The sequence below is a fragment of the Musa acuminata genome, chromosome BXJ2-9, assembly GCF_036884655.1.
Source record: "Musa acuminata AAA Group cultivar baxijiao chromosome BXJ2-9, Cavendish_Baxijiao_AAA, whole genome shotgun sequence".
NCBI lineage: Eukaryota > Viridiplantae > Streptophyta > Magnoliopsida > Zingiberales > Musaceae > Musa > Musa acuminata.
The window spans coordinates 33,602,024-33,622,282 of record NC_088346.1 but is presented as its reverse complement, the minus strand read 5'-3'; the positions used below and the strand labels follow the sequence as shown (position 1 = coordinate 33,622,282).

Genomic DNA, 20,259 nt, shown 5'->3' with positions numbered 1-20,259 from the left:
TTCTAAGATCCCAATTCATCATAGCCTTACTATTAAAATACGATGATGCCCGATTGGATTTTCTGTAAGATGATATTATTGGGGGCATGCCCAATAAAAACTCCTCTGATAATTAAAATATTTCAAAAAGTTGAAAGGTTTGAATAAATTATTAGATAGAGAGATGCCTAACATCTTACATAAATTATTTTGTTTTAAACAGTAAGAGAAGATAATGTTGAATTCATGCAATAATTATATTGGGGGAATGTGAAGAATCGACTAAACCAACAACAACAAGAATTATGGTTAGTGCAGTCACCATTATGTATTAATCATATGAATCTTTTGCACGACATATCAATAACGTGTTTAAATCGATATAATGTTAAGCAATAACATATGTTAGCCTCCTTTATTAATTAATAATCAAAGTGTTACTTTAGAGTGACCGAAGGGAAAATAACACCCTATGATACTATTCTTATTCATCTAACTGGTTCATTGGCTATTGTTGTTTTATACGGAGCTTGTTTTTTATTTCTAAATAGAAATTAGTACACTAAATAAACAAAAACACAATATATAAATAATACGACGCACGATTGCCGCCTTCCGTTGTAGTCTAGTTGGTTAGGATACTCGGCTCTCACCCGAGAGACCCGGGTTCGAGTCCCGGCAACGGAAATCGTTATTTTTATAACACCTTTTTGCTGTGATTTAAATTTTAAAAAAAAAAAAAAAGGAAGTAACATTTTAAAACAGTAGATAAATGTGCTAATAAATTCTATATCAAGTCAGATAAAATGAAGTAAACACTACACTACTATTGAAGTGATACTATCAGGATTCATAAATTCAACTCACAATTAAATTACACTCCAGAATAATAAGATCAACATTGTTCATCTTAGGAACGCTGTCGATCAATTCAAACAGAATCTGACACACATTTGCTATCGATAGTAGTGTAGAGTTTTAAACAATAGAAATTGTCCAAATGCACTTTTGAATACAACGATAAGCTCTGATATCCTAACCATTTAGAGTCAGGTCTTTAGATCTTGATAATATCCATAGTTTAATTAAAAATATATTTTTTTAATTAATAATTTCTAGTGAAATCTTCTTATTAAGTAGCAAACTTGGTGAATGACATAGTATGGTACTTTTGAGTGTCGCTCTCCATGTGTTATGACAGCCCATATACTGATGATGCTTTGCAATTTAGACAATTACCTAAAACTGAATTAAGGGGTCATTGCATGGAGACCAACAATCTGTTCCAGAATAATGACAACCACTCAATTAACCAGGACTAAAAGTCAAACGAGGAATGTTAGAAGAGAAAAAGTAAAAGAGACTAGTGGTGAAGGAAAAAAGAAAAAGTAGCTGCAAACAAATTGCCATTCCATTTAGTAGCTACCAGAGGCAAACTATAATAATTTGATCCCTCCCAAGAGATCAAATTGCACGAGTAAGCAAGCTTTAATAGCCTCTCCCACTTATGAATGGCTCAAAGATAACCCATACATAGACTGAAAGATTTCTACTACAACAATTTATACTGGTACATGCAAAAGTCGCCACATAAGTTAAAACCATCAGTTTCTACAAACAAACTCACTGAGCCACGAACTCTCTCCTTTCTACTCCTTTAACAATTAACAAAACACCACAACATCTCTTATTTCACAGAGTATGGTAAAAGCATTCACAGTTTCTTGCTTGATGTAAAGAAGACAAAATAATCTTGTCAAGTGGTCAATTAATAGCTAAAGATATAAGCCCACTGACAGACAAGGGCCCCTATGTTTAACCATAGAATGTTGGCGTGATCACACCCGTCCGGATGATATGGCTGGCAGACACTGCATAGACTGAAATTCAAATCCATGTTATGAGGAGGGAAATAGTATCTTGATCTATGTTGATCAAGATACTGGAGCCTTATTGTTCATGCTATAATTACATATCAGTGCATTTTAACACCCAAACCAGATCTGAACCCACACAGACTCAGTTAAACTGGACGCTATCAAATCAAAGAATTGAAATAAGCCTGACCTGAACCAAAAATAAATGACCATTAGCTTCAGCCAAGGTTTTAAATTTGGTCCAAAAACTTACTGGATTTGTATGGTTGTGCAGTATATTGTCCTATACCATCCAATATCAATGAATTAAAAAATAAAAATTTGAGGGGACAAGCATTGTCCTAGTATAGAGCTGTGTCATAATGGTTGGACACTGATAATCACCAATTTGTACTACTCGGTATGGTTAAGATTTGAAACCTTGGCCTCAACACACCTTTGAACACATTGAACTAAGGCCTTCTTTGGACTATGTTTGTGTTGTGTATGACCTTCAATTGGGTGGCCCAACTGCATTACTTGGTTACACAAGAATCCAATAAAATCAGTGAATTTATTGTTCAGTTCTAGCATTCCAACATATAGATAAACTAATTTTAGTCAAACGGACTCAAATATAATAGAAGGATTAATTACAAACTCGATGGAAGTGATGCAAATAAATGGAAAGGCTACAGTTTTGCACCCAACAATATCGCTGGTTATTCATCATAGATGTTGTATATGATGTGAGCCTGATATTCAAAAGAGTGCAATGCAGTTCCCTATTAAATTTTGATGCATGGATTTCCTAGAAATTTGTTGCTAAAGACTAAACACAGTGCAGTATAATCTACCAGGAGTTTAAATGATTGTATCTGCAGCTTCCTATAAAGGTTTTATTCATACGGGCATCACAATGTTCAAGAATGCACAATAAAGTTAAGGAGATCAAAATATTTGAAAATAGTAGATTGTGACTCTGATAAATAAGTCACCTATATTAAGCGTATGTATGCAAAAGAAAAAAAACATTATATGAATAAGGTTAATCAACAATACCACCTAAATGTCTTTGCCGCCTCATGTTATCATCCTCACAAATTGCCAGCTTGAACATATTAGCAGCAACAACACAATTCATTAACAATATGCAGCCTGAATGGGAAGTATTGCCAATACCGAGTGTGGAAAATCCCGGGACCATTACATCTTCCATCTGCATTTTAAGCATCAGAAGTCTACGATGTAATTGCCAGCTTTGATTTAACAGTCAGGAGCATTCTGCTCCAGAGAAGAAAAGTTATAGCAGCTTGAACATATCTTTTGTGAAAAAATTCTTGAACATATTAGCAGCAACAACACAATTCATTAACAATATGCAGCCTGAATGGAAAGTATTGCCAATACCGAGTGTAGAAAATCCTGGGACCATTACATCTTCCATCTGCATTTTAAGCATCAGCAGTCTATGATGTAATTGCCAGCTTTGATTTAACAGTCAGGAGCATTCTGTTCCGGAGAACAAATAAGTTCTAGTTCCTTCAATGTAGGTTCATCATCTTCATCATCCCTGAGATCACCATCACTGCCACCAAGCACATTTTGGTTTAGATCCACATTGGTCACTTGCTTCACAAACTGCCCTCGAACTCTTGGTCGTTTCTCTGCAAGGTGTTTTCGATTTATATACCTAATTTTCTTATCAAAACATCGATCCTTTCTTTTCTGCCTGAACTTGATGAGTGCCGCTGCCCTTTTTTCTATTCGACCAGATTTAACTTCAAGCATAGGAAAGCTAGTCATTGATGAAGAGACAGCTGATGCAGCAATGTGACTTGATTGCAAATTTATGCCAAATGTCTGACATGGGAATGATGGCATCAGAGGAATATGAGGAACAAAGTGAGGTAGCAAGGCTGGTGAAGAGTGCTCTTGCAAATCATTTAAGCTACACTGAAACAAATGTCCAGGTGTAGGTATAATGTTCTGATCCATCGCACCTGGATAATAAAATGGTAAAGAGAAGACAAGTGGAACTCCAGAAACATCTGGCTGAAGTTCATTCCTCGTTGGTGGCTGCTCAATGGAAGATAGACATAATGTGGGATACTCTGGTGTTGTTATGTGCCCACTGGTTATGATGCCATTTCCAGTAGTATGTCTCTCTACATGCCTGACTGCAATAGAGCTTTCTTCAAAATTTGAGGGTTTTGATGGAGTAGAATTCATGTCAACACCAATACGAGGAGTTCTGCTTGCCATACTGGATTTAACAAATGTCAGAAAGGCAGAAGATTCACCGACCTTTAATTCAGTCTTCTTTGGTAGTGAAATTACTCCCCCTGAAGATATTAGTAAAACAGTTAGTTTCTCAATGACAATTGGAGAAAAAGATACCTATACAAAGACAGCCTCTTAAAACTAAAGACACATACAGAAAGGCAGTAGTAGTTACCTGAATGATCGCAATCCCTTGGAATATGTTGTACACCATGTAAAGGATTACTGCAAGCATGCACCGCAGGAGAGACATGGGACTGGACAATATGATATCAGTTAATGTCAATCCACATAGCATATATTGTTTGATTTACAGAATGAAAATTATGACAAGTAATGCTCTTTCTGCAAGAATCTAGGTTCGTGAAAATTAAATAACCCTAACCCAAGCAATATGTGACAGACTATGAAGTGAAATCTTAAAGAATATCAATGGAGTCTGCGTTATTCGACAAATACACCTCAACTAAAAAGTAACAAGATCTAGAATGATCTTACCTCGCATTCTGGATAATTTGACTTGTTCGATTTTGAATTTGGAACTGTACTGGGTTTATCATCTGTGTCATCTGAGATAAGAGTTGTACTATTCATGTTGGCATCACTAGGATCTGAAAATTGTATCTCAAAATTATGGCTCAAGACATCCTTCTCCATCAGGCCAAGCTGGTGAACAAAATACAAATAAATTCCACTTCTAACATTTGAAGTAATTACATATTTCACACATCAGAAGTAGGACAAAAAATCAAGGAAACTCATGTCAAGCAGTACCATGCATCTTCTTCTCCACATGTGGGTCCAAAGGTTCAACAACTCATTTGTTCGCAATGGCTTCATAAGATAATCAGCTGCCCCAAGTCGCAAACACTTCACGACAACTGACACCTCATCTTGAGCAGACATTACTGGGGAAGAAATGGGAAGTAAGCAACAAGGATTTTTAATTGACTTCCAACAGGAGGCGAAAAGGCAATAGCTCCTAGCTAAATAAGCTCACTTATGATAGGAATGTGCCTCAAATCTTTGTTCCTCATGATATACTTAAGCATCTTTAGTCCTTTGGTCATTGGAAGCTCGATCTCCGCAAGAATGATATCAATTTCTGGTCCTTGGGCATTAAGCACATCAATCACCTGTCTGGCAGACCTCACGGAGGTTACTGAAACATGACAAGTTTAATCAGCTGGATGTTTTTACTAAAGCTTGTGAATCAAAAGGTACCATCTATTCTTTCGGATTTCAGAAATACCACCATATCAAACAAAAATCCCACCATTTATTTAATCAGAAACATTACTGCAAGTAAGGAAAGAGTACAATACAGACCCAGCTAATCGGCCACCACGTGAACAAGAAAAATAAAAATCTTGGCTCACACTACCACCAAAACAAAATAAGAAAAAAATCAGGGGATTTGCACCAAAACGCGAAAAAGATTCCATGTATTTCGTAGATATAGAGATATGGTTTCCTGCTTTTTGAAATAATTATTTTAAGAGAGCAATGATGCAAATGATTCCTCGCAAATTAATTGATTACTAGTGTAAGAGTCACCAATTGAAGAAAAAGGCTGAATATATTTTCCCCAGCGATTTCCCCCTTCTTTTTCCTTTGAACAAAGGATTCATTTGCAGAAAGATGTGTCCTTTCTGATTCTTAACGACCACCAAATAAAGGCTTTGATTAAACCTGATGCAGCCTATGCGTCCGTATGAGCTGAAAAGGAGGACAATACCTTGGTAGGAGCACTTGAGGAGGAGCTGAAGAACCTCCTGCGAGCTCTTGGGATCGTTTTCGCACAGCAGTATCCTTACCCTGCTCCGGTCCAAGAACTGGTGGCCTCCGGCATCACCATCACCGCCGCTACCCCCTTCCTTACGGCCTCTCCACCGCTGCTCTCCCTTCTCCTCACCCCTCTCTCCCCCCATCCTCGCGACCACCATCAAACCCTCTACCTCCCTTGACTATCGCCCCATCCCTTCACCAAATAAGAACTGTAAACCACCAAGACGAAAATCCAAGTAAAGCAAAGCCGATGACGTAGCAAGAGTGGCAACAAGAGATGCCCAAGAGAAGGCGCCGATCGATGTTCACATAAGCCCTTCAAATCTCCCCCTCCTCTTCCTCCTCTCTCTCGCTCTCATAGCGATGATCCGTGTCCCAATAAGATCTATAACCTGGCGTCCCAGGCACGGGCCCCGGCTAACGTGCGCCCCGGTGCGTACCGTAGCCGGCCCCGGGCTCGAAGCACGAGTGAAGGAGGTGGGGCCGAAAAAGCGTCCATAAAGGCCGGTGGAAAAGTGACCCGCAAAAAAATCGCGGACGTGGCAGTCTCTCGAGCATGCCACGTCTCCTCAACGTGGGACATCGAGTCCCGCTCGCCCCGGGCCGCGTAGCGGGGAGGGGATCCGAAGAATGCCTACTCCAACCCCGTCGTCGCCTACCCGTCTCAGGCATTGGATCAGGTGGTGTCGCCGTATGGCTGGGCCCCACCGCGTGGGTCAGAGGTAAGATGATAAAGGTATTGCTTGGTAGCGGACGCGCCACGTCGCGTCACGGCGGACGAGGAGAAGGGTCCAGGAAATCTTTTGCAACCAGTGAATCGTCTACCCGTCACATCTACCTGTCCTGTTATTGGCGTTATATGTACGATGCACTTAAAGCATATCCGTGAAACTTGGGTCCCACACCCGGGGGCATGATTCTCCTTCCCGCTTGGCCCAAATTGACAGGAGACTCGTCGTCGTCGGAGCCGTACCCGCGTCCCGGGACGATCCCGCGGCTATGTCGATGCCTAAACAGTCATGTGGATTAGACACAAAGGGGTAAAGACAGGTGGAATTATATCCTGTCTCTCGTGTTCGAATGTTACCCACAAGGAGACACGTAAATTTTGGCTATATTGCCTTCGCATTAAACACCTTTTATAAGGAGGATTGAGAATTAGTCGATCTAATCTTAATATAGAGTTCGGCTGCTTGTGATAAGAAAGTTATTTTCCCTTTCACAACAAACTAGGAATATAAATTGTGATTTGATGTTCACTTAATTGCGTTTGAACAATTGTGTTAGAACAATAACAAAAATCTAAATTTAATAAAAACGATTAACAATATTAAAAATAAAAAAAAATATATTCCGCTTGAAAACGATCCAAGCACCATAGATAAATAAAAATTTTAATTTTAAAGAAGAATTTCTTCCTCTTAGGATGAGAGTGCACTAGGGTAATTTTAAAGAAGAATTTTTTCCAAAATTTTTACGATTAAACTTGATTCCGAAAAATATTTGTTTCGATTCAATCGGTTTCGGAGAAATAAAAGTGTAAAGAGAAGATTGAGGTTTTCAGTAATAAATTGCATAAATGAAAAGTAAATCAGAATTTAGAGTGGTTCGGTCGTTGTGACCTACATCCAATTTCGGATTCCTCCTCCGTCGAGATCACCAGCATCTTCCTTCAATAGACAAAGACCAACCACCTTTTATAACGCTTTCTTCTTTTCACGGGCTTAGGAGATAAACCTTACAAGTCTCACACTTCTCTTGAATGATTTAACACTTGGAAAGGGAGAAGGAAAACTCTAGTGCTTTTACAACTCTTTAACACTTCAAAGACTCAAGATTATGCCAATACTTTCATGTCCTTTCATGCAGAAAAGGGTGAGATTTTTATAGGTCTCAATGGCTTCAAAATTGGAGTCAAAAAGTGTCACATCCCCGGATTTTGATATACTAACGGTACCACCGTCATTACTGGGTGGTACTACCACCTACGGTTTGACACTGGGTGGTACCATTGTCCAGACCACCTGGGAGAGTGGGTCTCCCAAGCAGTGCCATTGCCGGCCATGTTTCAGGGGCTGAATGGGCTGTTCAATCCGACCCAATTCAGTCTTGTTAAGGGCCAAGTTGGCCCCTAATTAAGTTAGTGGGATTACTTCTCAATTCTAACTTAATCTACTGTCTAACTACAATAACTAAGACATAATCGAAGCACTCTTGTTCCGGTACGTCAATTCTCTTTCAGTTGATGGGGATATAAACAGAAATAACCTTTGTATATGAACAAATACTAGAAGACCATAATACGCAGCGGAATTAAATAGAACCACAATCAAATAGAATACCAAGATATACGTGGAAAACCCCTTCAATATGAAGGGTAAAAACCATGGGGCAAACTAGAGATAATCCACTATGAGAATAATGAATATACAAATCTTAATCTCGTGCCCTAAACCCTAGCAACAATTACAAGAGAATAACTGGGATACAAGGATCACGTCACTGCCAACAATATCTAAAACCTCCCCAAGTAATCACAGCAAGAGTCTACTATAGATTTTATCTAACTTGAGATGAGAACACTACTAGATGATTGAGAACAGTCTCTCTACGTTGTCCTTGTCTTCTTCCCTTTCTTTTTCTTCCTTTTCTGCCTTGTTTTCCTCCTTTTCTTTGGAATCTCGTGGTTGTTTTCTTCCTCCCACGTTGCTGCCCTATTTATACCTTTTTCTGCCTCCAAAACGCAGCCACCACACCCCCCTAATGTTAATTAGGATTAGGTTAAGAGGGGGTGAGCTGTGGGCTGCCCAAGGCCACTATAGGCTGAATTTGTGGGCTGCCAGCCCAACAATCTCCCCCTTCAGCCCATAAGAGAGGCTATCTGATGACTCCTCAATGTGAAGTCATGCCGACCAACTGTCGACATATCTCATATCTTTCTTTTGGTAAAGTTTATGTCAACATGTCTGCTCCGTTGTCATCTGTATGAATTTTCTGAAGCTGTAACTGCTTCTCTTCAAATACATTTCGAATCCAGTGGTATCTGACATCTATATGCTTTGACTTGGAATGAAACATTGGGTTCTTACACAAATGGATGACACTTTGGCTGTCACAATGCACCACATAATTTTCCTGTTTCAGCCCCAATTCTTGTAAGAATTCTTTCATCCATTACATTTCTTTGCATACCTCTGTAGCAGTATTATATTATACTTCTATGGTGGAGAGAGCAATACACCTTTGCAACCTGGATTGCCATGACACAGCTCCCCCTGCAAAAGTAAGTACATAACCTGAAGTAGACTTTCTCGTATCTATATCTCTTGTCATATCTGCATCTGTGTAACCTGTCAACATATGTGGTCCACCTCCAAAGCTTAAACAAACCTTAGAACTCCCTCTGAGATATCTAAAAATCCACTTCACTACTGCCCAGTGCTCTTTGCCTGGATTTGCCAGAAATCTGCTAGTAACACCAACTGCATATGCGATGTCTTGCCTCGTACATACCATTGCATACATTAAACTCTCAACTGCTGAAGCATAAGGAACCTTTTGCATTTTCTCCTTCTCCTCATCACTTGACGGACTCTGTTCTGAGCACAACTTGAAGTGACCTGTAAGAGGAGAACCAACTGGTTTTGCATTGCTCATACTGAATCTTTCTAATACCTTCTCGATGTATTTCTCCTGTGACAACCAAATCTTCTTATTTTTCCTGTCACGGGAAATTTGCATACCTAGTATTTGATTTGTTGGCCCCATGTCCTTCATTGCAAAAGACTCACTTAGCTCATTCTTCAATCTATCAAATTTAGACATATCTTTTCCAAGAATAAGCATGTCATCAACATAAAGTAAGAGAATAATAAAATCCTCACCAAACCATTTGATGTACACACAATGATCTGAAGTCGTTCTTTTGTATCCATTTTCTATCATAAATGAATTAAACTTTCTGTACTACTGTCTTGGAGCTTGCTTTAGCCCATACAAGCTCTTCTTCAATTTGTAGATAAAGTTCTATTTACTTTTAACTTTGAAGCCTTCTAGTTGCTCCACATAAATTTTCTCCTCCAAATCCCTATGAAGAAAAGCTGTCTTCACATCTAACTACTCAACCTCCAAGTCCTGGCGAGCAGCAATACCAAGAGCAACACGAATAGAAGACATTTTAACAACAGGAGAAAAAATCTCTTCAAAGTCAATACCTTTCTTTTAACCAAAGTCTTTCACAACCAATCTAGCTTTGTACTTTGGTTGAGAACAATATTCTTGAGTCTTCAATCTGAAAACATACTTGTTCTTCAAGGCCTTCATTCCATTTAGTAGTAGCACCAAATCATAAATATGGTTCTTCTGAAGAGCATCCATCTCTTCCTACATAGTAACTAACCACTTCTCTTTCTGCTCATTTTCAACTGCTTCCTGGTAACTCTCTGGTTCACCTGCATCAGTAAGCATCACATACTCATATGTAGAGTATCTTCTGGAAGGTTGACGTTGTCTAGAAGATCTTCTCAACTGAGGTTCTGCGGGAAGTTGCTCTCCAACTTCTTCTTGCTCAACATGTCCTACAAGTAGATCAACATCAGGCTCTACACTATCTTCCTACACATCTCCCCCATCACCCTGATATAATAGAGGAGTAATTGGGTCACAATCTGCTAATCCTTCTACAGAAGTATTGGCTGGTGCCTTCTTCTTCAAATCTTTAAAAGTTTGATCCTCAAAGAAGACTACATCTCTGCTTCTAAACACCTTCTGCTTTTCTGGATCCCAAAGCCTGTAACCAAAATGATCATGTGAGTAGCCAAGAAAAATACATTGTTTAGACTTACCATTCAGCTTAGACCTCTCATTTTCTGGAACATGTGCAAATGCACGACAACCAAACACTCTCAAATGCTTGTGGGAAACATCTTTCCTTAGTCATACACACTCTACAACATCACCATCTAGGGCTGTACATGGTGATAAGTTGATCACATCAACTGCAGTCCTCAAAGCTTCATCCCAAAACCTTTTGGGTAGCTTAGCTTGTGAAAGCATACATCTGATCTTTTCCATGATGGTGCGGTTCATCCTCTCTGCAATTACATTATGCTGAGGTGTATCAGGAACTGTCATCTCATGTTGGATCTCATGTGACCTACAATAGTCATTAAACAATCCTGTATACTCACCACCATTATCTGATCTTATGCATTTCAATTTCCTTTCTGTCTCCCTTTTAACCTTGGCATGAAATTATTTGAAGACATTAATCACCTGATCTTTAGTCTTCAAAGCATAGGCCTAAACTTTCCTGAAAAAATCATCTATAAAAGTGACAAAATAAAGTGCACCACTTATACTAAGAACATCAACAGATCCATCATGAGTCTTTGTCCTCAAAGGATCACATACATCTGTATAAACATGGTCTAAGGCATGCATTTTTCTAGACAAAGCAGGACTAGCAAATGAAACTTTATGTTATTTACTTGCCAAACAATCAATACAAGGGTTCAGATGTATACCTCTGAGGTCTGGTAATACCTCTCTCTTGGAAAGAGCTTGCAGCCCCTTCTCGCTCATGTGTCTCAGTCGTCTATGCCACAACTCCATGCTGAAGTCTTTTCTGTAGCATTTAACTACTCACCATAAGCTTTAGTCTACAACCTATACAAAGTATGACATTTCTTTCCATTAGCTATAACAAGAGAACCCTTATTGAGCTTTCATTGCCCTTTGTGAAATCTGTTATCATAGTCTTCATCATCTAGCCTTCCAACTAAAATTAAATTCAGCCTCAAGTCAACCACATGCCTCACATCCTTAAGCACCAACTTGCAACCAAGGTTGGTCTTTAAATGGATATCACTTATGCCTATGATATATGTTGTGTCATAGTTGCACATCTTAACAACACCAAAATTTCCAGACCTATATGTAGCAAAAAACTCCCTCCGTGGTGTAGCATGATAAGAAGCACCTATGTCAATCACCCACTCAAGATCTTGATACACACAAGAAAAAATATCATCAGAAGGAGATAAAATCAAATAATCACCACCCTGCATTGTAGTTGTGATATTATCTTTTGACTCTATAGACTTCACTTCTTTTCCCTTTTTCTTGTTCTTCTTAGGTTGCTTACATTGATTCTTGTAATATCTTTTCTCACCACAATTATAGCAAACAATATCTTTACTTGATCTTGACTTGCTTCTACCCATACGTGAACTGCTTCTAGACTTTGACCTTCCTCTGTTCTCTGAGATAAGTACTTGTGAATCATTCTGAGATATTGCTGAACTCTTTCTTCTCAACTCCTCATTCAACAAACTGCTTGTTACTTGACTCATAGTGACAACACCATCTGACGTAGAATTACTAAGGGAAACCACCAATGTCTCCCAACTTTCTAGTAATGAACTGAGAAGTAACAATGCCTACAACTCATCATCAAGAGACATTTTCATAGAGGATAACTGGTTAGTAATACTTTGCATTTCATTCAAATGTTCAGCAATAGAAGCACCCTCTCTATATTTTAGGTTCACAAGTTTTCTGATCAAAAAAGCTTTGTTGCCAACTGTTTTTCTTTCATAGAAACTTTCTAATTTTTTTCTAAAGAGAATATGCAGAAATTTCAGTAGAAACATAGTGAAAGACACTATCATCAAGCCACTATCGAATAAATCCAATTATTTTTCGATCCAACCTCTTCCACTCATCATCTGTCACAGTTATGGGTTTTGCACTATCCCCCTACAAAGGTCCATACAAATCTTTACAATACAAGAGATCTTTCATTCTTGGTTTCCATATTATCCAATTGTTTCCATTTAAACTAATCATGCGAGAAACATTATTGGCCTCCATGTTCAAATACAAAATTTAAATCATCAAAACCCTGCTCTGATACTAGTTGATGGGGATATAAACATGAATAACCTTTGTATATGAACAAATACTAGAAGACCATAATACGCAGCGGAATTAAATGAAACCACAATCAAATAGAACACCAAGATATACATGGAAAACCCCTTCAATGTGAAGGGTAAAAATCATGGGGCAAACTAGAGATAATCCACTATGAGAATAATGAATATACAAATCTCAATCTCTTGCCCTAAACCCTAGCAACAATTACAAGAGAATAACTGGGATACAAGGATCACGTCACTACTAACAATATCTAAAACCTCCCCAAGTAATCACAGCAAGAGTCTACTGTAGATTTTATCTAACCTGAGATGAGAACACTGCTAGATGATTGAGAACAGCCTCTCTGCATTGTCCTTGTCTTCTTCCCTTTCTTTCTCTTTCTTTTCTGCCTTGTTTTCCTCATTTTCTTTGGAATCCCGTTACTGTTTTCTTCCTCCCACGTTGCTGCCCTATTTATGCCTTTTTCTGTCTCCAAAATGCAGCCACCACACCCCCCTAATGTTAATTAGGGTTAGGTTAAGAGGGGGTGAGCTGTAGGCTGCCCAAGCCCACTATGGGCTGAATTTGTGGGGTGCCAGCCTAACACTGGCAAGCTTTCAGTGATCTTCCGACGAATTCTCGGCAATGTTCTAACGGACTCCCGGCAAGCTCCCAGACTTTATAATGATCTTTTGGCGAGTTCTGACGAGCTTATTTGGCAAGCTCCTGGACTCATCGGTTGGTTCCGACAAAACTTCCGACGAACGTTCGGACTTACGACGAACGTTCGGACTTCCGATGAACTCTTGAACTTCCAATGAGATCTCAATCTGGACTCCGATACAACACCTGCTTTATGTCTTATTACTATCGTAATTAATCCTGTAAACTTTTCTCAACATATAGATTAGATCAAACCATTTATAATTAATTTTATTATCAAATCCAAAATTAGAACATAATCACTTGATTTTGAATATATACGAACGAACAAAATAGAAGAAGAATTTTCTTTGTTCACGTAGGACTAAAAAGTCTCTTGAAGGTAAATTAAGTTTCCCCTTTAGATTCAAATATTTTTTCATAAAATCCTTAATTTTTTTATTATAACAAATGAGCAAATAAGTGAATGAAAAAAGAAAAATAATGAAATAAAAAGTTAATGGTGCATCTACCGTGGGATAGTGAGTTATATTTCCAAGTAAATATTTATACAAAGAAAACGAAGCAAATCAAATTATGTTCGTTTGATTCAAACCTTAATTAACTCACACATTATGTAAAATACAACTTCATATATTTCACATTCCTAGTAAAGTATAACTTGTTTGTTAATGAAAGTATTTAAAAAAAATTAAAATCTTTAGTCATGATCGTTTACGAATTCTTTTAAATAAAAAGAGTCTCATATAATTAGAGTCACATATCGTGAAAAATACTATTTTGAATATCTTTCAAACTTAACACTCTTCTGATATATCTATTAAGAGTAATAAAATAATATCCCTTGACCAAATATGTGTTTTATTTTTTATTATGCACCTTGGTCAATTAATCAACTTATTATTATTTGAATCTCCTTCAAAAAAATCCTATATTATAACCCTTATTAAGGCCATTTGTACATTGGGTTTAATGTGACAATAACCTTCTTTAATATTGATGCCATATTCGATCTCATTACTATAAGATATCAGACGTTGAATTTCTACTATTATACGATATATTATATGATAACCTATCGTACTCGATTATATCAAGGCAATAGTGTATTTATTAAGGTTATTATGACAAATCATATAATCGTGTCATTTTTTATGGTAACTTTCATAATAAGAATAAACATGTAATTTATTTCATGTTTGATATAAATCGTGCATATACATAACTGCAAACACAATCAAATATTAATTAATAAATATGTTAATAAAATATAAATATGCATTTACTAATAATCATAATGAAAATCCTATAAATTATTATATATTAAATAAAATTCATATATATTAAAATAGTGTTAATACCTATACATATGCAAGTTGAAATCCCTACATTTCCAATAACATTTTAGCATCAGGAAATTACAATGTGCTAAATGTAAATTAATATAAATAGTCATTTAAATATGCCTAATAGTGTGTATTATTTATATTTATATAAATAGATTATATCATAATTTTCATAAATAAATAAAAAAACCTCACATTTTGATATAACATTAATAAGATTTAATGTTGACATGTGAAATAGATAAATGATAGGAAATAATAAATGTTGAGTTAGATAGATAACCAATTGTCAAATAAGAAAATGACCTTTAGTTATAAGTCTTTCCGAGAACTATCGATATATAAAATTTGAATTTTAAAAGAAAAGAGAGAAAAGTCAAATTCTCTTCCACTATATTGAAAAATACCGCTATATGATTTAATAAATATATATGAAAATGTTAGAGGGAGAGAGCTCTGCGGTAGTGATGTGAGATTAAAAATTACATTTTCCTTTAGTTCCATGATTTACTCGATCTCGTTTGTTAATATTAATGGATCAAAATAGTATAATCCATGCTAGAAAAAATTCATAGTTTAAACTATATATATATATATATATATATATATATATATATATATATATATATATATATAATCCAAATAGACCAAAAGAAAAGATATATCTTAGATATATACCAATTGCAAAACAGGATGGATTAAAGTACATATCGGTTAAATTTGTTGACAAAGGTCGTGAATTGACTCAATAAGACCAGTAGAATCACTTGGGAGACAAAAATTGCATCTTACGATTGACGTGAATCCGTAACGTGTCGACGTTTACTTTTCATAACAGACATGTAAATAACATGACATATCACTTTGTCAACTTAACTTTGTTAGAGCTCGCAACTCGTTTTTTTGTTTGGTTTGACTCTACCTCTATTTTTATATAAGTCATTCTTTTGATTGCTATTATCGCCCGACGCAAAAGCGGTAGTATTGTCGATACTTTGAAAATCAAATTTAAATTTTTAGTTTTATTTTTAAAGTTATTTGGAATCTATAAATATCTTGCTTATTTGATCAAAATATAAAAGTCTTGTAATTTGAAGTGCGTAAACTTTCTTGAAAAGTATTATGTCTCTCTCTTCTTAACTTTAGAAATCATTCTAAAGTATGTATAATGTTTTCTTATAAAAGAGATGCATAAAGATTTTCTCCTATTTATGTGAAAAGGAGAAAGAGTTGTAATAAGTGTAGTTGATATTTGTCCATTGAAAAGAAGATATATAATAAAAGCCGATGATCTTAGGGGAAGAGGAATCGGGAGTGGACATATGTCGGAATAACCAAACTGCTATAAATCTGATTTACATTTCTCTTTATACTTTTTCTTGCTATTACTAACTAATTTAGTTGCTTATTACTCTTACTCATATTCTAAGTTAAATGTATTTTATATATATATATATATATATATATATATATATATATATATATTTCGATTAAAAATTTTAAATTAAAATTTTATTTCGAAAGCACTGATTAAGAGATAACAAATCCATTAATAGTGTCTTTACGATCCTAACAATAATGATAGAAGTTGGATATTGAGTTTAGGAGATAACAAATCCATCGTTGATTGGGTGTTCATCTTAGAAGGTGGTGCTATATTTTGGAAGAGTAAGAAATAAATATGTATAACTCACTCAATTATTGAATCAAAATTTGTTGCTTTAGTAGAAGCAGAAAAAGAGGTTGAATGATTGAAGGACTTTCTATTAGAAATTATATTGATTTATAAGAGTGTGAATTTAATTTTTATACTTTGTAATAGTCAAGTCATTTTAGCTCATGTGTACGATGAAATATATAATGGAAAGTCAAGACATATAAGTCTTAGACATAATTATGTGAGAAAATTAATTAAGAGTGAGATTATTTCACTCATATTTATAAAAATAAGCGAGAATTTGGTTGACCTGTTTATTAAACCTCTTACACGAGGAGTTATAAGATTAATATCAAAATAGATAGGGCTAAAACTCATTGAATAAAAGATCCACCAATGATAATAATCCTACTCAATATTATGAAATGAGTAATGAAGAATTCAAAGGGTAAGAATAAGTCATTGACATGTGAAGTGGTTTAGCATTTTGAAATATTTTACTAGTCCCATCTAAAAATGTTAAAGTACTGGTTGTCACCGAATAAAGGTTGAGTTAATTATATTCTTAATGAAGTTTAGTTAAGTTAGGATGAGTATATCAAAAAGTGAAAAAGGTATTATAAAAACTTCACCAATATGAATTTAAAAGTGGTGCCGTTTCGATTAAGAGTTGGAGTTTTTTCTCATAAAAGTTTATGAACTTGAATGAGCCCAAGGCCATATTAATGCTCAGCGAGAATTTATAAGGAATATTAGGATATTATATTTATGTATGTGGTGTCACCGAAGTTATCACTACAAATAACAAATTCAAGGCCCTTATGCTATTTGGGACTACAAATAACAAATTCAAGGCCCTTATGCTATTTGGGATTTTGATTTCACTTTATAATGCTTACACCAAGATCATATTCAAATTGAATGATATATTACTTTATTCATAAAATACTATTTAATCACTTGAAATTTTTTTTTATTTGAATAACTATTATAAATTATTCAAATGTTAAAAAAAGGGTAACTTCTTTTATAGTTATTGGACATTTGAAAAGGTAATTTCTTTTGAGTTATTTTAGTAGTTATTTATCAAAAGTTATGTTTTTTATGAAAATATCTATAAATAGGTATTTGAGAGTAAATTATAATTTTTTTTAATTTGTTTAATTTCTTAACTTCAAAAATAACTTTTCAAGTGATTGAATTGAATACTCTCTAATTCCTCTTTGAATATTCTTTATTGTTTGTTTAATATAGATATTCTAAAGGCTTATCATATCTATTAAAATTATTTACATCAAACTTATAACAATCTTGTACAAATGTCTTTTTTTTTATAAATATTTATATATGTTTCAAGCCTAAATATATTTCTTATAGTATTCTTGATATTGTGTTTGTTATTTATAGTTGGTTTCTATAGTATTGTTAATTATTTTCATTGTTATCTTTTTCAACGCATACTCCCATGGTTTCTCTCCTTATGCAAATGAAGAAGAGAATGACTATAGGAATATCCAAGTCTTCACACTTTTGTTTTGCTTAGGCAGAAGAGATGAGTCATAGCAATTGTGATAAAAGAACTATGGCATTCTTAAAAGGGCAATCAGAAGAAAGGTTCCACCTTCATCGTTTACCATGCGAAGTTATTAAGAAAATATTATAAAACATTGCCTCGGACAAGTTTTTTATCGAGGTAATCTATAGCAAAGCCAACACACAAGGCGTACGCATGCAGTCGTTTACGTGAATATATCACAATTTTATCATTACTTTAAACGACGATAATGAGGTTTACTCCAGGTTCTAAGAATATATTATTTAAAAAAAACTCTTAATGATGATGAGATGTGCTAATAAGGTTTAGCGAGACGTTGGCAGGAGGGGGCTATGGTCCTCAACCAACGAGGGTTGTCTATGTGTGAATTCCCGATGAAGGGTGAGGGAGTGAGGGGGGCATGGTCCTCAACCAACGAGGGTTGTCTATGCGTGAATTCCCAATGATTGATTTTTGATAGACCTCTTTCGTTCTCTTTTTAACTATTGAAGATATGAGCAGAGGGTGAGAGAATACGAGTAATGCGAAGAGCCTATGATGAATGTAACAATATATTATGATCAATCTATTATGTGAATATAAAATAATAAGAATAAATATAATTTATTATTATACTAGTATTAAATATTATTATATCAACGATATGTCACGGACTTAGCTAGAATTGTTAAGCCGTGATGCACCATATTGTAGCCAAGACGTGAACTTAGCTTGGATTGCCTAAGTCGCGAAACACCCTTGCGATATACGTCCGTAAAAGTTAGCTAAGTTGCGACCTCACTCAGGTTCCGAAGGACCTGTAAAAGAGAAAGTTGATTAGTTCAAAGAACGAGTGATGGACAAATCTCGAAGTCTCACGAAAAGGAAAGCTTTACAAGTAATTCAGCAAGCACCTTACATGCATAAGAGAAAAGAGGGAGAGAAAACAAGGACTTTAGAATGTTGAACGAACAACTGCAAGTCCACAAACAGCTGCTCACTAGATGTCGGGTGCGACAATAAGTTCCCGTCAAGGTAACATGCGAACTTGCGAAAAATTGTTCAATGCTCGACACTATACAGAAGTCTCATCCCCTATGGTGTCCCTCGGGTGGTTCCAGGGTGCTGAGATGGCTGACGTTTTGCGTGTAGTAGCGGACTACAGAAAACCGCCCATGGCATGTAAAAATTGAGTTGTTTTAGGCTGTTTTGCTCGGTTCGATGAGCGGTCGTATTGTAACGCTGTTACTTGTTCGAACTTACATTTTTACAAGCAAAAAGATATAAAACTAAACCAAAACATATTGTCATGCAACTGTACAAGTAAACACAAAATGACGAACGGTTCGTTGAATAGAGTTGTTGCAAGCGTATGACGACTGTTCTTGACAGATAGGTATGACAATGAAAATGTGCCTTTCCTCCATGATATAAATATTTAAAATTTAAATTAAAGTAAAAAGATATCATTTTATGACATTCATAATATCGTGTAAATCTGAGTTAAAATTGGTAACAAAATATGTCATTTATAATCATATTGAACATCATTATATATGTTCAGGTATATTATCATGCTAAAAATGTACCAAATATGAATATGATTTTTCAAAAATAAAATAAAAATACTATAAATTATAATCTTCATTATCGTGTTATGGTCACTTCATTGTGTAAATATGAGCTAAAAAAGAACGTAATTTGTTCCTATACTTATATTGAAGGTGTAATATTCAACTACAATATGACGATGAAAATACATTAAATTTGAATACATTACCTCCAAATTCAAAATAAAATCTAAATAAAATTATAAAATTTATTAATTTTATGTCATTTTCACTCAATTATATAGATTTGACACAAAATGTTTAATAAAATATGCTGTTATACTCATATTGAATGTTGAGAATGTATTAAATTTGAGGACAAATATCACATAATTCAAAGCAAAAGAATAATATATTGTAAAAGCATTATTATCGTATTATGACCACATCATTATGTTAAGATGAGGCAAGAAGGATGCCATATATATATATATATTCATCTTATTGTCTTCTTTTTTATTTTTTATTTTTACAGAAACCTAGGAGATTTTAAGAAAGAAGTGCACAAAAGAGGGACATTACATTCAATCTGTGCCAAAAAGAAAAATCATTACATTCAAACTATTGAGCTATCTCACAATTTTAATTTTTTTAGAATTTTTAATAAAATTATCATAGACTA

General features: G+C 35.3%; 1 protein-coding gene and 1 non-coding gene across 3 annotated transcripts; one reads left to right on the top strand and one right to left on the bottom strand.

Moving 5' to 3' along the window:
• Nucleotides 1-593: 593 nt before the first annotated feature.
• TRNAE-CUC (transfer RNA glutamic acid (anticodon CUC)) lies at nucleotides 594-666 on the top strand. The gene has a single exon. It is a non-coding gene; the product is annotated as a tRNA-Glu (tRNA).
• Nucleotides 667-3,077: 2,411 nt separating this feature from the next.
• LOC103998424 (two-component response regulator-like PRR1) lies at nucleotides 3,078-6,311 on the bottom strand. Of its 2 annotated transcripts, none has more exons than XM_009419898.3 (6): nucleotides 5,857-6,311; nucleotides 5,119-5,280; nucleotides 4,893-5,026; nucleotides 4,617-4,784; nucleotides 4,294-4,375; nucleotides 3,078-4,180 (listed from the first exon to the last, which is right to left on the bottom strand). In XM_009419898.3, the coding sequence occupies exons 1-6, from the start codon at nucleotides 6,062-6,064 to the stop codon at nucleotides 3,330-3,332; spliced, it is 1,605 nt and encodes a 534-aa protein (XP_009418173.2). In that variant the 5' UTR covers nucleotides 6,065-6,311; the 3' UTR covers nucleotides 3,078-3,329. The 2 variants fall into 2 exon arrangements, with proteins under 2 accessions (XP_009418173.2, XP_064982309.1); XM_065126237.1 differs by having other exon boundaries at nucleotides 5,119-5,258; nucleotides 5,857-5,996.
• Nucleotides 6,312-20,259: the final 13,948 nt, after the last annotated feature.